The 13,688-nt window shown below is 41.5% G+C and overlaps 1 protein-coding gene across 7 annotated transcripts in view; it reads left to right on the forward strand.

Annotated features, from left to right (window-relative positions):
- Positions 1-13,688, forward strand: part of NUP98 (nucleoporin 98 and 96 precursor) — a 132,176-nt gene that overhangs the window by 41,022 nt on the left and 77,466 nt on the right. For all 7 annotated transcript variants that reach the window (XM_032166823.2, XM_058447000.1, XM_058447002.1 and 4 more), the window contains exon 11: positions 3,991-4,083. In XM_032166823.2, coding sequence (XP_032022714.1) covers positions 3,991-4,083 — 93 coding nt within the window. The remainder of the gene's footprint in view (positions 1-3,990; positions 4,084-13,688) is intronic.

Consider the following 13,688-nt stretch of genomic DNA (forward strand, 5'->3'; position numbering starts at 1 on the left):
GTGTAGTGGTGTGATCTCAGCTCACTGCAACCTCCGCCTCCTGGGCTCAAGTGATCCTCCCACCTCAGCCTCCCGAGTAGCTGGGATTACAGGCATGCACCACCACACCTGGCTAATTTTTGTATTTTTGTAGAGACAGGGTTTGCCATGTCACCCAGGCTGGCCTCAAACTCCTCAGCTCAGGTGATCTGCCTGTCTTGGCTTCCCAAAGTGCTGGGATTACAGGCATGAGCCACTGCGCCCAGCCCGTTATTTTTATGTGAACACGATAAGGGTGTTTATATAGGCTACACTTGATAAAATATATATATATATATATTTTTTTTTTTTTTTCGAGGTGGAGTCTTGCTTTGTTGCCCAGGCTGGAGTGCAGCGGCTCGATCTCAGCTCACTGCAAGCTCTGCCTCCTGGGTTCACACCATTCTCCTGCCTCAGCCTCCCAAGTAGCTGGGACTATAGGCCCACGCTGCCACGTCTGGCTAATTTTTTTGTATTCTTAGTAGAGATGGGGTTTCACCATGTTAGTCAGGATGGTCTCGATCTCCTGACCTCATGATCTGCTCACCTCGGCCTCCCAAAATGTTGAGATTACAGGCGTGAGCCACTGCGCCCAGCCAATAAAATTTTTTTAAGATATATATGATGTTATATGTGATGTATATTAAGATATATATGCTGTCTCCCCAAAAAACAAAACAAAAAAGCCGAGCATGGTGGTTCACGCCTGTAATCCCAGCAGTTTGGGAGACCGAGGCTGGCAGATCACCTGAGGTCAGGAGTTCGAGACTAGACTGGCCAGCATGGTAAAACCCCGTTTCTACTAAAAATACAAAAATTAGCTTGGCATGGTGGTGCATGCCTGTCATCCCAGCTACTCGGGAGGCTGAGGCAGAAGAATCGCTTGAACCCAGGAGGCAGAAGTTGCAGTGATGGTTGCAGATTTCTGATTTGCTTAGAGGTTTTTTTTGGTGTGTGAATATATTTACAGTCACGTTCACTGATATGAAAATGAAAGGTGTCATCTTTATCTGAGTTGTCTCACCAACTTGTGTGCTGAATTTGAATTGTCTTTTTAATTGTAATTTGTAAAATTGAATTTTACAAGTCAATAAACTTTGTCAGTGAGAATCGGAGGAAATGTGTGGTATAAACAGTGTACGTTGGGATTTATTTCCCTCCTGTGGGTTTGAGGTAGTTCACGAGTGTCTTGTTTTCTGCTGCTTATGGGGCTGTAAGATCCCTTTTGATTAAATTTTTATTCAAAAAGAAAAAGAATATCTCCAAGTACATTTTCTGTGTTTTCATCAAGGAAAATTGATGATGCTTGAGTAGGCAGCACCCCATTTTTGTGGCATAGCTATTAGAAGAATTCAAGAAGAGATTCAATGAATGTCTAAGTCAAATATATTGCAATTAATTCAGGTTACTTGTTTGGATTTGATTTTTTTTTAATGTATTCATCTTTTTCGAGATGGAGTCTCGCTCTGTTACCCAGGCTGGAGTGCAGTGGCGTGATTTTGGCTCACTGCAACCATCACCTCCCAGGTTCAAGCAGTTCTCTGCCTCAGCCTCCCAAGTAGCTGGGATTATAGGCGCCTACCACCACACCGGGCTGATTTTTGTATTTTTGGTAGATACGGGGTTTCACCGTCTTGGCCAGGCTGGTCTTGAACTCTTTCTTGACCTTGTGATCCACCTGCCTTGGCCTCCCAAAGTGGCGGGATTACAGGCGTGAGCCACTGTGCCCAGCCTACTTGCTTGGATTTTAAAATGACATGACATATGATTGTTTTTAAACTTTTATATTCTTCAGCTTTTTTCTTGATTTTTTTCATTGAGATAATAATCCAAATACTGGCACGACAAAGTATAATATTAGTGATACTTTCATCTGTTCCAAAATAGTCTCTTTACTCTGTTTGTTATCTTTTTGGGCTAGTTTTCCTCCATGATTTTTTTTTTTTTCTTTTGGAGATGGAGTCTTGCTCTGTTGTCCAGGCTGGAGTGCAGTGGTGTGATCTCAGCTCACTGTAACCCTCTGCCTCCTTGGTTCAAGCGATCTTCCTGCGTTAGCCTCCCAAATCGCTGGGATTACAAGCGTGCAGCACCACAGCCAGCTGATTTTTTTTAGTAGTAGTAGAGAAGAGGTTTCACATGTTGGCCAGGCTAGTCTTAAACTCCTGTCCTCAAGTGATCCACCCGCCTCTGCCTCCCAACGTGTTGGGATTACAGGCGTGAGCCATCATGCCCAGTGCTTTATGACTTTTAAATGACTTCATATGTTTTACAAACAGGGTTTTCTGGCTAATGATTTTTTTTCTCTTATGAGAAATTAATGACATATTCATTAATTGTTTTGTTGATACTGTGTTCCAAAAGGAATAATGAAACTTTGTGGACATAGGTGAACAAAAGAAAAGTAATGGCAGCAGTACAGAATAGGATCTTTGTTTGATACCTATGGATTTTTTTTTTTTTTTTTTTTTGAGATAGTGTCTCGCTATGTCGTCTAGGCTGGAGTGCAGTGGTGCGATCTCGACTTACTGCAGCCTGTGCCTCCTGGGTTTAAGCGATTCTCCTGCTTCAGCCTCCCAAGTAGTTGAGATTCTTCTGGGTGTGCACCACCATGCCCAGCTAATTTGTGTATTTTTAGTAGAGGTGGGGTTTCTCCATGTTGGCCAGACTGGTCTTGAACTTGTGACCTCCAGTGACCCACCCACCTTTGCCTCCCAGAGTGCTGGGATTACAGTTGTGAGCCACCCTGCCCAGCTGATACCTGTGGATTTTAAAGCGGAATTACAGGATTTTGTCTAAATGGTGGGTCATAGTGAAGGAGACTTCCCATGTGTAATCAGCTACATGTTACTATCCAGGCCAGGTTCATCTATTCAAAATAAAAGCTACTATAGAAAGTTTTGTAGGTAATTTTTTTCTTAGCAAGGACCTTTAGGTTCAGTTAAAGTGTCTTTGTTGATTGTTTTATTTTTATTTTATTTTATTGTATTTTTTTTGAAACAGAGTCTCCCTCTATCCAGGCTGGAGTGCAGTGGCATGATCTTGGCTCACTGCCACCCCCGTCTCCTGGGTTCAAGTGATTCTCCTGCCTCAGCCTCCCAAGTAGCTGGGTTTATAGGCATGCGCCACCATGCCCGGCTAATTTTGTATATTTTGTAGAGACGGGGTTTCACCATGTTCCCCAGGCTGTTTTTGAACTCCTGACCTCATGATCCGCCCACCTTGGCCTCCCAAAGTGTTGGGATTACAGGCATGAGCCACCACGCTTGGTCAATTGTTTCATTTTTTTAGTGCAAGTTAGGGGGAATTAATTTCTCTTCTAAATAAACTTGAAACATGCATTGAAAGCTTTGGGCCTTACAAAGGCAGTGTTTCCAAAGCTCAAGCACATTCACTTGGCTTGAATTTTGATATTATCCTATATTGAATAGATATTTCTTTATTTTATTTTATTTATTTATTTATTTTTATTTGTTTTTGAGACAGAGTCCTGCTCTGTCGCCCAGGCTGGAGTGCAGTGGCGCGATCTAGGCTCACTGCAACTTTTGCCTCCCGGGTTGAAACGATTTTCCCACCTTAGCCTCCCGAGTAGCTGGGATTACAGGCACGCACCTCATACCTGGCCTTTTGTATTTTTATAGAGACGGGGTTTCACCATGTTGGCCAGGCTCGTTTTGAACTCCTGACTTCAGGTGATCTGTCTGCCTCGGCCTCCCAAATTGCTGGGATTACAGGTGTGAGCTACCGTGTGTGGCCTCTGAATTATTTCAAGGCTGAAATGTATTTAAGTAAATATGAAGACTTGTTTGCATATGTGAAACTCTTTGTTTTTAAAGTTATCCTACACGTTAGGAATCCTAAATATAACTGAAAGGTTCACAACTTAGAGTCAGACTGCTTTGTGTTAAACTCCCTTATAGAGGAAATTGAGAGTTACATTAAAAGTACAATCCACTCATTCTTTTGTCTTCCTAGGTTTTGGCACAAATACCAGTGGGAATAGTATTTTTGGAAGTAAACCAGCACCTGGGACTCTTGGAACTGGGCTTGGTGCAGGATTTGGGACAGGTAAGAAACTGCTACCATGAGATCTAGGAAGTGACACAACTTGACTTTCTAGTTTCTGGAACTTGAGACATCTATTTGATTATATTACTGGAATTTAAGAAGTCTACCTTTCATTTTTCCAGTTGCGTTTATGAGACATTCCCAGCAGTTATGCTTTACTAGGCTTTAAAATATTGGCACGTTTGTCTTAGAAGCTGTATGCTCCCTTTTCTACAAAATGTCCTCTGATAGTCCTGATCTTTTTCGGATTTTTAGTATTTAATGTGAGAATTGTCATGAGGACATTAACTTTCAGTTTCCCCATGTTACTTTTGTAACGGGTTTGAGACCTTAAACTGTTTATCAAAGTAGGCCCTAATAGAAAGGCAGAGCAATAAGAGCACATGCTGATGTAATTCTTCTTTGCAAGGAGAATTTTATTTAGTTCCATTGTCATATAGACCAGTGTCACCCCTTTTCCCTGATTCCTACTGTCAACAACTATTTTTCAGTGCCTTTGAAGATACTGACCCTTCTACCTGCCCAGCTGTTTTTAAACAGTTGGAGCACGATGATGGTCATAAAATATATGTGTTTTAGCATGTACAGTAAAACTAGGTTGTTTAATTAAACATAGAGTTTTGCCTACTTTTTCAATTCGTTTGACTGCAGGTGTGGTCATTTAGTTGCAAACCATTTCCATAGTCTGCTTCCACTGTCCAGTTAATCTGTTTTTTTTTCCTTCTATCATCTGAGCATTCATCTGTCCTTCCTTCCTTCCTTCCTTCCTTCCTTCCTTCCTTCCTTCCTTCCTTCCTTCTTCCTTCCTTCCTTCCTTCCTTCCTTCCTTCCTTCCTTCCTTCCTTTCTCTCTCTCTTATTATGGAGACAGAGTCTTACCCTGTCGTTCAGGCTGGAGTGCAGTGGTGCAGTCTCAGCTCACTGCAATCTCCGCCTCCCGGGTTGACGCAGTTCTCCTCTCTCAGCCTTCCTAGTAGCTGGGATTACAGGTGTGTACCACCATCCTTGGCTAATTATTGTATTTTTAGTAGAGACGGGGTGTCACTATGTTGGTCAGGCTGGTCTTGAACTCCTGACCTCAGGTGATCCTCCCTCCTCGGCCTCCAAAGTGCTGGGATTACAGGTGTGAGCCACCGTGCCTGGCTGTCATTTCCTTCTTAATGGAACCTCATTTTGTACTATGATCTGCTTTTGTGGTTTTATTTTTATTTTTTTCAATTTTCCTTTTTTTTTTTTTTTTTTTTTTTTTGAGATGGAGTCTTGCTCTGTCCCCCAGGCTGGAGTGCAGTGGCGTAATCTCGGCTCACTGCAACCTCCACTTCCTGAGTAGCTGGGACTACAGTCGCATGCCACCATGCCCAGCTAATTTTCGTATTTTTTGTAGAGACAGGGTTTCACTGTGTTGGCCAGGCTGGTCTCGAACTCCTGACGTCGTGATCCTCCCGCCTCAGCCTCCCTAAATCTGGGATTACAGACATGAGCCACCGCGCCCAGCCTTCAATCTTCTTTTTAAGATAAAAGGTGTTTTGTTTTGTTTTGAGACAGGTTGTTGCTCTGTTGCCCAGGCTGGAGTGCATTGGCATGATCACAGCTCACTGCAACCTCTACCTCCCAGGCTCAAACCATCTTCCCACCTCAGCCTCCCTAGTAACTGGGACAACAGGTGCAAGCCACCATGCTCGGCTAATTTTTTAATATTTTGGAGAGATGAGGTCGGCCTGTTTTGCCCAGGCTGGTCTTGAACCCCTGGGCTGAAGCCATCCTCCTGCCTTGAGCTCTTAAAGTGCTGGGAATATAGGCATGAGTCAGTGCTCTCTGCTTAAGATAAAAGATGTAAGTGCTGGTAAAAAGTTTTTAACAGGCTGGGCGCGGTGGCTCACACTTGTAATCCCAGCACTTTGGGAGGCCGAGGCGGGCGAATCACGAGGTCAGGAGATCGAGACCACGGTGAAACTCCGTCTCTACTAAAAAAATACAAAAAATTAGCCAGGTGTGGTGGCGGGCGCCTGTAGTCCCAGCTACTCGGAGAGGCTGAGGCAGGAGAATGGCGTGAACCCGGGAGGCGGAGCTTACGGTGAGCCGAGATCACGCCACTGCACTCCAGCCTGGGCAACAGAGTGAGACTCCGTCTCAAAAAAAAAAAAAAAAAAAAAAAGTTTTTAACAATTCATAAGTTTCATGAAAAGTCCAGTCTTTTTCACCTGTGAAATGATTAGGTTTGTTTGGCATGTATCTCCTCAGACCCCTTTCTATGCACTTGTTGGACATGTTTACACACACATCTGTACATACATGTCTTTTATATTTAGGGTTTAGGATTATATTCTGGTTTGGTTTTTGAGTTAGAGTTTCGCTCTTGTTACCCAGGCTGGAGTGCAATGGCACGATCTTGGCTCACCACAGACTCCGCCTCTGCCTCCTGGTTTCAAGCGATTCTCCTGCCTCAGCCTCCCTAGTAGCTGGAATTACAGGCATGTGCCCCCATGCCCAGCTAATTTTGTATTTTTTTTTTTTTTTTTTTTTTTTTTTCTGGAGTGCAGTGGCGCGATCTCGGCTCACTGCAAGCTCCGCCTCCCGGGTTCACGCCATTCTCCTGCCTCAGCCTCTCTGAGTAGCTGGGACTACAGGCGCCCGCCACCACGCCCGGCTGATTTTTTTTTTATATTTTTAGTAGAGACAGGGTTTCACCCTGGTCTCGATCTCCTGAACTCGTGATCCGCCCGCCTCGGCCTCCCAAAGTGCTGGGATTACAAGCATGAGCCACCGCGCCCAGCCTAATTTTGTATTTTTAGTAGAGATGGGGTTTCTCCATGTTGGTCAGGCTGGTCTCAAACCCCCGACCTCAGGTGATCTGCCCGCCTCGGTCTCCCAAAGTGCTGGGATTACAGGTGTGAACCATCGTGCCCAGCCTGGGATTATATTTTTAAATGGAAACTATACCCTGTATGAGTGACTTTTAAGCCAAAGACTGAGATGCATTAGTTGGTTATAATTAATACAGTTGCCTGCAATCAGCATTTGAAGAAAATGAAGTAGAATTAAAAATCAGTGGGCTTGGCCTAATGGGTTATGCTTCTAATCCCAGCACTTTGGGAGGCCTAGGCAGGAGGATTGCTTGAGGTCAGGAGTTTAACATCATCTTGAGCAACATAGTAAGAAGCTATCAAAAAAAAAAATAGATATACATGGTGGCATGTGCCTGTAGTCCTAGCTACTGAAGCAGCTGAATGAGATGTGCTGTGGGAGGATCGCTTGAGCCTGGGAGGTAGATGCTGCAGTGGGTTATGATAGTACCACTGCACTCCAGCCTGGGTAACAGAATGAGACTCTGTCCTAAAAAAAAAAAAAAATTAAAATATTAAGGTTAATATCCTTTTACGAAACTTTGTTTCAGTTGTGTTTGTGTTTATGTGTTTTGGATCTCAGTGTTTTTCATTGCATGTGCTGTAGTTGAAGATGTTCGAAAGCACTGTCTTACATAGTGTTCTGTGACTTGTATTTTCATTTCACATAATACCAGTTTTTCTTTTGGTCAGTACATACATACTGATCTCATTTTGAAAAACCCTACTTAGACCTGGATGAGGTGGCTCATGCCTGTAATAATGCCAGGTCTTTGGGAGGCTGAGGTGCACGGATTACTTGGGCAACATAGGGAGACCCTGTCTGTACTAAAAATGCAAAAAGTTAGCTGGGCTTGGTGGCATGTGCCTGTAGTCCGAGCTACTCGGGAGGCTGAGGTGGGAGAATCACCACTGCACTCCAGAGAAAAGTCTCATTCCCAAAAAAATTATTTCGTATTCCATTAAATACACACAATTTATACACATCGTACATATACCATTATTTAACATTTCACCTATTGATGGACATTTATTTGAAGATGTTGGCAAAACCTTAGTGAACATTTTTTGTTACGTAATTTTGCATGTGTTAGTTTATTGTAGGATTGATACATCAAATTGGAATTGCAGTGTTGGAATATACACATATTTCAGATTTTGGTTGAATTTGCTAATTTGCCTTTCAAAAATAATAACAGTTTGTGTTGCTCATATTATATAAAATGCCCATTTTTCTATGTTTTCCATATTGGGCTTTTTTGTCTTTTCATACACGACATTAGAAATTGGTGCATTCCAGTTTGCACTTCACTGATTACTGGCAAAGGTGAATATCTTTGGGTTTTTTTATTTGCCATTTGAGTCAGTTCTCTGTTCATAGTATTGGATTATTGTTTCTTTTTTTCTGCACCTACCACTAACTTGAGATTCTTGTTAATTTATATTTTATTTATTTATTTAGAGACCGAGTTTCTTTCGTTGCCCTGGCTGGAGTACAATGGTGCGATCTCAGCTCACGGCAACCTCCACCTCCTGAGTTCAAGTGATTCTCCTGCCTCAGCCTCCCATGTAGCCGGGATTATAGGCATGCACCACTGCACCCGGCTAACTTTGTATTTTTTTAGTTAGAGACGGGGTTTCACCATGTTGGCCAGGCTGGTCTCGAACTCCTGACCTCAAGTGATCCACCAGCCTCGGCTTCCCAAAGTGCTGGGATTACAGGCGTGAGCCTCCGTGCCTGGCCACTTAATTTATTTTTAAGGATTCTTTGTGTATTGTGGATATTCACTCTTTTTGGTTATATAATAGGTTTTTTTAATTATTATTATACTTTTAAGTTTTAGGGTACATGTGCACAATGTGCAGGTTTGTTACATATGTTTACATGTGCCATGTTGGTGTGCTGCACCCATTAACTCGTCATTTAGCATTAGGTATATCTCCTAATGCTATCCCTCCCCACTCCCCCCACCCCACAACAGTCCCTGGAGTGTGATGTTCCCCTTCCTGTGTCCAAGTGTTCTCATTGTTCAGTTCCCACCTATGAGTGAGAACATGCAGTGTTTGGTTTTTTGTCCTTGCGATAGTTTGCTGAGAATGATGGTTTCCAGTTTCATCCATGTCCCTACAAAGGACATGAACTCATCATTTTTTATGGCTGCATAGTATTCCATGGTGTATATGTGCCACATTTTCTTAATCCAGTCTATCGTTTTTGGACATTGGGGTTGGTTCCAAGTCTTTGCTATTGTGAATAGTGCCACAATAAACATACGTGTGCATGTGTCTTTATAGCAGCATGATTTATAATCCTTTGGGTATATACCCAGTAATGGGATGGCTGGGTCAAATGGTATTTCTAGTTCTAGATCCCTGAGGAATCGCCACACTGACTTCCACAATGGTTGAACTAGTTTACAGTCCCACCAACAGTGTAAAAGTGTTCCTATTTCTCCACATCCTCTCCAGCACCTGTTGTTTCCTGACCTTTTAATGATGGCCATTCTAACTGGTGTGAGATGGTATCTCATTGTGGTTTTGATTTGCATTTCTCTGATGGCCAGTGAAGATGAGCATTTTTTCATGTGTCTTTTGGCTGCATAAATGTCTTCTTTTGAGAAGTATCTGTTCATATCCTTTGCCCACTTTTTGATGGGGTTTTTTCTTGTAACTTTGAGTTCTTTGTAGATTCTGGATATTAGCCCTTTGTCAGATAAGTAGATTGTAAAACTTTTCTCCCATTCTGTAGGTTGCCTGTTCACTCTGATGGCAGTTTCTTTTGCTGAGCAGAAGCTCTTCAGTTTAATTAGATCCCATTTGTCAATTTTGGCTTTTGTTGCCATTGCTTTTGGTGTTTTAGACATGAAGTCCTTGCCCATGCCTATGTCCTGAATGGTATTGCCTAGGTTTTCTTCTAGGGTTTTTATGGTTTTAGGTCTAACATGTAAGTCTTTAATCCATCTTGAATTAATTTTTGTATAAGGTATAAGGAAGGGATCCAGTTTCATCTTTCTACATATGGCTAGCCAGTTTTCCCAGCACCATTTATTAAATAGGGAATCCTTTCCCCATTTCTTGTTTTTGTCAGGTTTGTCAAAGATCAGATGGTTGTAGATATGCGGCATTATTTCTGAGGGCTCTATTCTGTTCCATTGATCTCTATCTCTGTTTTGTTACCAGTACCATGCTGTTTCGGTTACTGTAGCCTTGTACCATAGTTTGAAGTCAAGTAGCGTGATGCCTCCAGCTTTGTTCTTTTGGCTTAGGATTGACTTGGCGATACGGGCTCTTTTTTTGGTTCCATATGAACTTTAAAGTAGTTTTTTCCAATTCTGTGAAGAAAGTCATTGGTAGCTTGATGGGGATGGCATTGAATCTATAAATTACCTTGGGCAGTATGGCCATTTTCACGATATTGATTCTTCCAACCCATGAGCATGGAATGTTCTTCCATTTGTTTGTATCCTCTTTTATTTCATTGAGCAGTGGTTTGTAGTTCTCCTTGAAGAGGTCCTTCACATCCCTTGTAAGTTGGATTCCTAGGTATGTTATTCTCTTTGAAGCAATTGTGAATGGGAGTTCACTCATGATTTGGCTCTCTGTTTGTCTGTGATTGGTGTATAAGAATGCTTGTGATTTTTGCACATTGATTTTGTATCCTGAGACTTTGCTGAAGTTGCCTATCAGCTTAAGGAGATTTTGGGCTGAGACAATGGGGTTTTCTAGACATACAATCATGTCATCTGCAAACAGGGACAATTTGACTTCCTCTTTTGCTAATTGAATGCCCTTTATTTCCTTCTCCTGCCTGATTGCCCTGGCCAGAACTTCCAACACTATGTTGAATAGGAGTGGTGAGAGAGGGCATCCCTGTCTCGTGCCGGTTTTCAAAGGGAATGCTTCCAGTTTTTGCCCATTCAGTATGATATTGGCTGTGGGTTTGTCATAGCTCTTATTTTGAGATATGTGCTATAAATACCAAGGCTGGTTCAACATATGCAAATCAATAAATGTAATCCAGCATATAAACAGAACCAAAGACAAAAACCACATGATTATCTCAATAGATGCAAAAAAGGCCTTTGACAAAATTCAACAACCCTTCATGCTAAAAACTCTCAATAAATTAGTTTTTTTAATGAAATTCCTCATTATACCTCAGAAAGAATTTCATTTGAGCTTTTCAACTTATCCAACTTCTACCACACAAATTTTGCAAGAAATGAAAACAAAAGCTCTCATTTTGTTGTACATTGTGATCCCTAAACATATGCAGAATATATCATCTGAAATCAAATAATGTTTTCTTCCAACCCTTTAGGAAAAAATAGCTTTGGTACGGGCAAATGAAGGAAGGTTTTTCTTTTTTCTTTTTTTGCTCAAATTCAAATTAAGGAAGGTTTTTACATTTTTTAAATAATTTTTGTAATTTTAGTAGAGATGGGGTTTCACCATGTTGGCCAGGCTGGTCTTGAACTACTGACCTCGGGTGATCTGCCTGCCTCAGCCTCCCAGCATGAGCCACTGCACCAGGCCACAAGTTTTATTTTTTTCCAAGATGGACTCTTGCTCTGTTGCCCATGCTGGAGTGCAGTGGTGTGATCTCGGCTCACTACAACCTCTGCCTCCCGGGTTCAAGCAGTTCTGCCTCAGCCTAATTTTTGTATTTTTAGTAGAAATGAGGTTTCGCCATTTTGGCCAGGCTAGTCTGGAACTCCTGACCTCGTGATTCTCCCGCCTCGGCCTCCCAAAGTACTGGGATTACAGGCATGAGCCACTGCGTCCAGCCACAAGTTTTATTTTTATGTGATCAGAATTACTTTCTCTTTGGCTCCTGGATCTTGTAGGTTATGATTAGCAGTATCTTCCCCCATATTCCAAGACTCTGTAACTCTTTTTCTGATGCTTTTGTCTCTTATTCCACAATAATGTAGTCTCCTAACATTTTATTTTAATAATATTCTGTTTTCCTTCAGCAGTTCTCTCACAATAAACAAACTGCATTGTGTTTCTGTTGTATATTCCTTATACATGCCTCTCCTATAAACTAAAAGAAGAATACAACCAATTAAGAATTTTACACCCCAACCTTAGCAGCAGCATATCATGTAGGGAAATGAGAATTGTGAGTCACCAAGCGCACACACTGTTGCAGTTCCCTGATTATCACATCTGCTGAAGCAGGCCCTTGGGTTTGGGAGGAACGTTTCCTGAGATTTGCATATAAACACCCACATTCCTGAACTCTGCATTTCATGGTTTAACAGGTAGACTAGCACTATAGCTTTAGGCTGTATTTTTGGGAGGCAATAGCTAAGTGAGTGTTTCTCTGCAGCCTCTTATTTTCAGTGATGGAGATTCAAACTCAAGCCTCCTGTAATGTGGGCGTTTGGGTACTTAATGAGTAGTTGATATACAAATATTAAATGTACAAATACATAAGATTTTTTTGAATGCTTCGATTTAAGAAACCAATCTTAGTATAAAAGGTTTTATACTGACCCTTGATGTGTGATTTTCTCCCGCCCCATGTATTCAGACTAAGAAACATTCATTAACTCATGTACATAACAGTTTCTTCTTTTATAGTCATATTAACTGTCATTAGCACTATCAATTGCACAACACTGCCCTGGTTACTTAGTAGTAATAATAAACCTTCGTTCTACAGGTTTTCCTTGAAGTAATGGCTATATATAGGAAGATTGATTGTAATACTAAGAGACACATAGAAAAATCTTTCTGGTGCTAATAGATGCCTCAGATAAATTTAAATTCTAACAATTTTGGAATATCTCAAAAGGAAAATAGCCATTTTCAATTTTTTCTTGATTTTCTTTGGAGTTTCTAAGGCCGCTATTACCATTTTGTCCCCCATACAGCTTCTTTATAACTGCTACAGCTAATCATAAATATAGTACATTTTTCCTATCTTGACAAATTACCAAAACTTTATTATATCACAGATCACCACACTCAGAATGCCCCTCAAATTGTGGACCATTAGTTCTTTCATTAAACATAAAAAGCCATTTGTGCATAAAACAAGGCAGATCTGGATAAAAATACCTGTTTTTCCATTGATAAATTGCAGTAGTCAGTAGTCAAGTCATTTTATGATGATCCCTTTACAGACAACTCAAACCACACAGTGCCTTTTTTTTTTTTTTTTTTTTTTTTTTTTTTGAGACAGACTTTTGCTCTTGTTGCCCAGGCTGGAGTGCAGTGGCGTGATCTCGGCTCACTGCAACCTCCGCCTCCCGGGTTCAAGCGATTCTCCTGCTTCAGCCTTCCTGAGTAGCTGGGATTACAGGCATGTGCCACCACGCCCAGCTAATTTTGTATTTTTAGTAGAGACAGGGTTTCTCCATGTTTGTCAGGCTGGTCTCGAACTCCTGACCTCAGGTGATCTGCCCACCTCAGCTTCCCAAAGTGCTAGGATTACAGGCGTGAGCCACTGCGCCCGGCCCACAGTGCCTTTTGTTTATTCTTCTGTGGATTACTGAAATGAAGTACAGTGATTTTAGACTGATTCATGGGTCATCATCCAGGGATCCTGTAAAGGTGAGAGCAACACACATTTAGAGTAGAATTTTTAATCTATTTTATATATTTGAGTTTCACCTAAGTTTTTGTTTGGAGGCAAGGAGGTATTAGCCTACCAGAAAATAAACAATTCTGTAATTTGTGCTGTAAACTATTTCCTTTGATGAAGTAATATAATTTTAGTATTTTTTGGAGCTTGCGTTAATTACTAATGGTT

Source organism: Hylobates moloch, unplaced genomic scaffold (genome assembly GCF_009828535.3).
Source record: "Hylobates moloch isolate HMO894 unplaced genomic scaffold, HMol_V3 SCAFFOLD_11, whole genome shotgun sequence".
NCBI lineage: Eukaryota > Metazoa > Chordata > Mammalia > Primates > Hylobatidae > Hylobates > Hylobates moloch.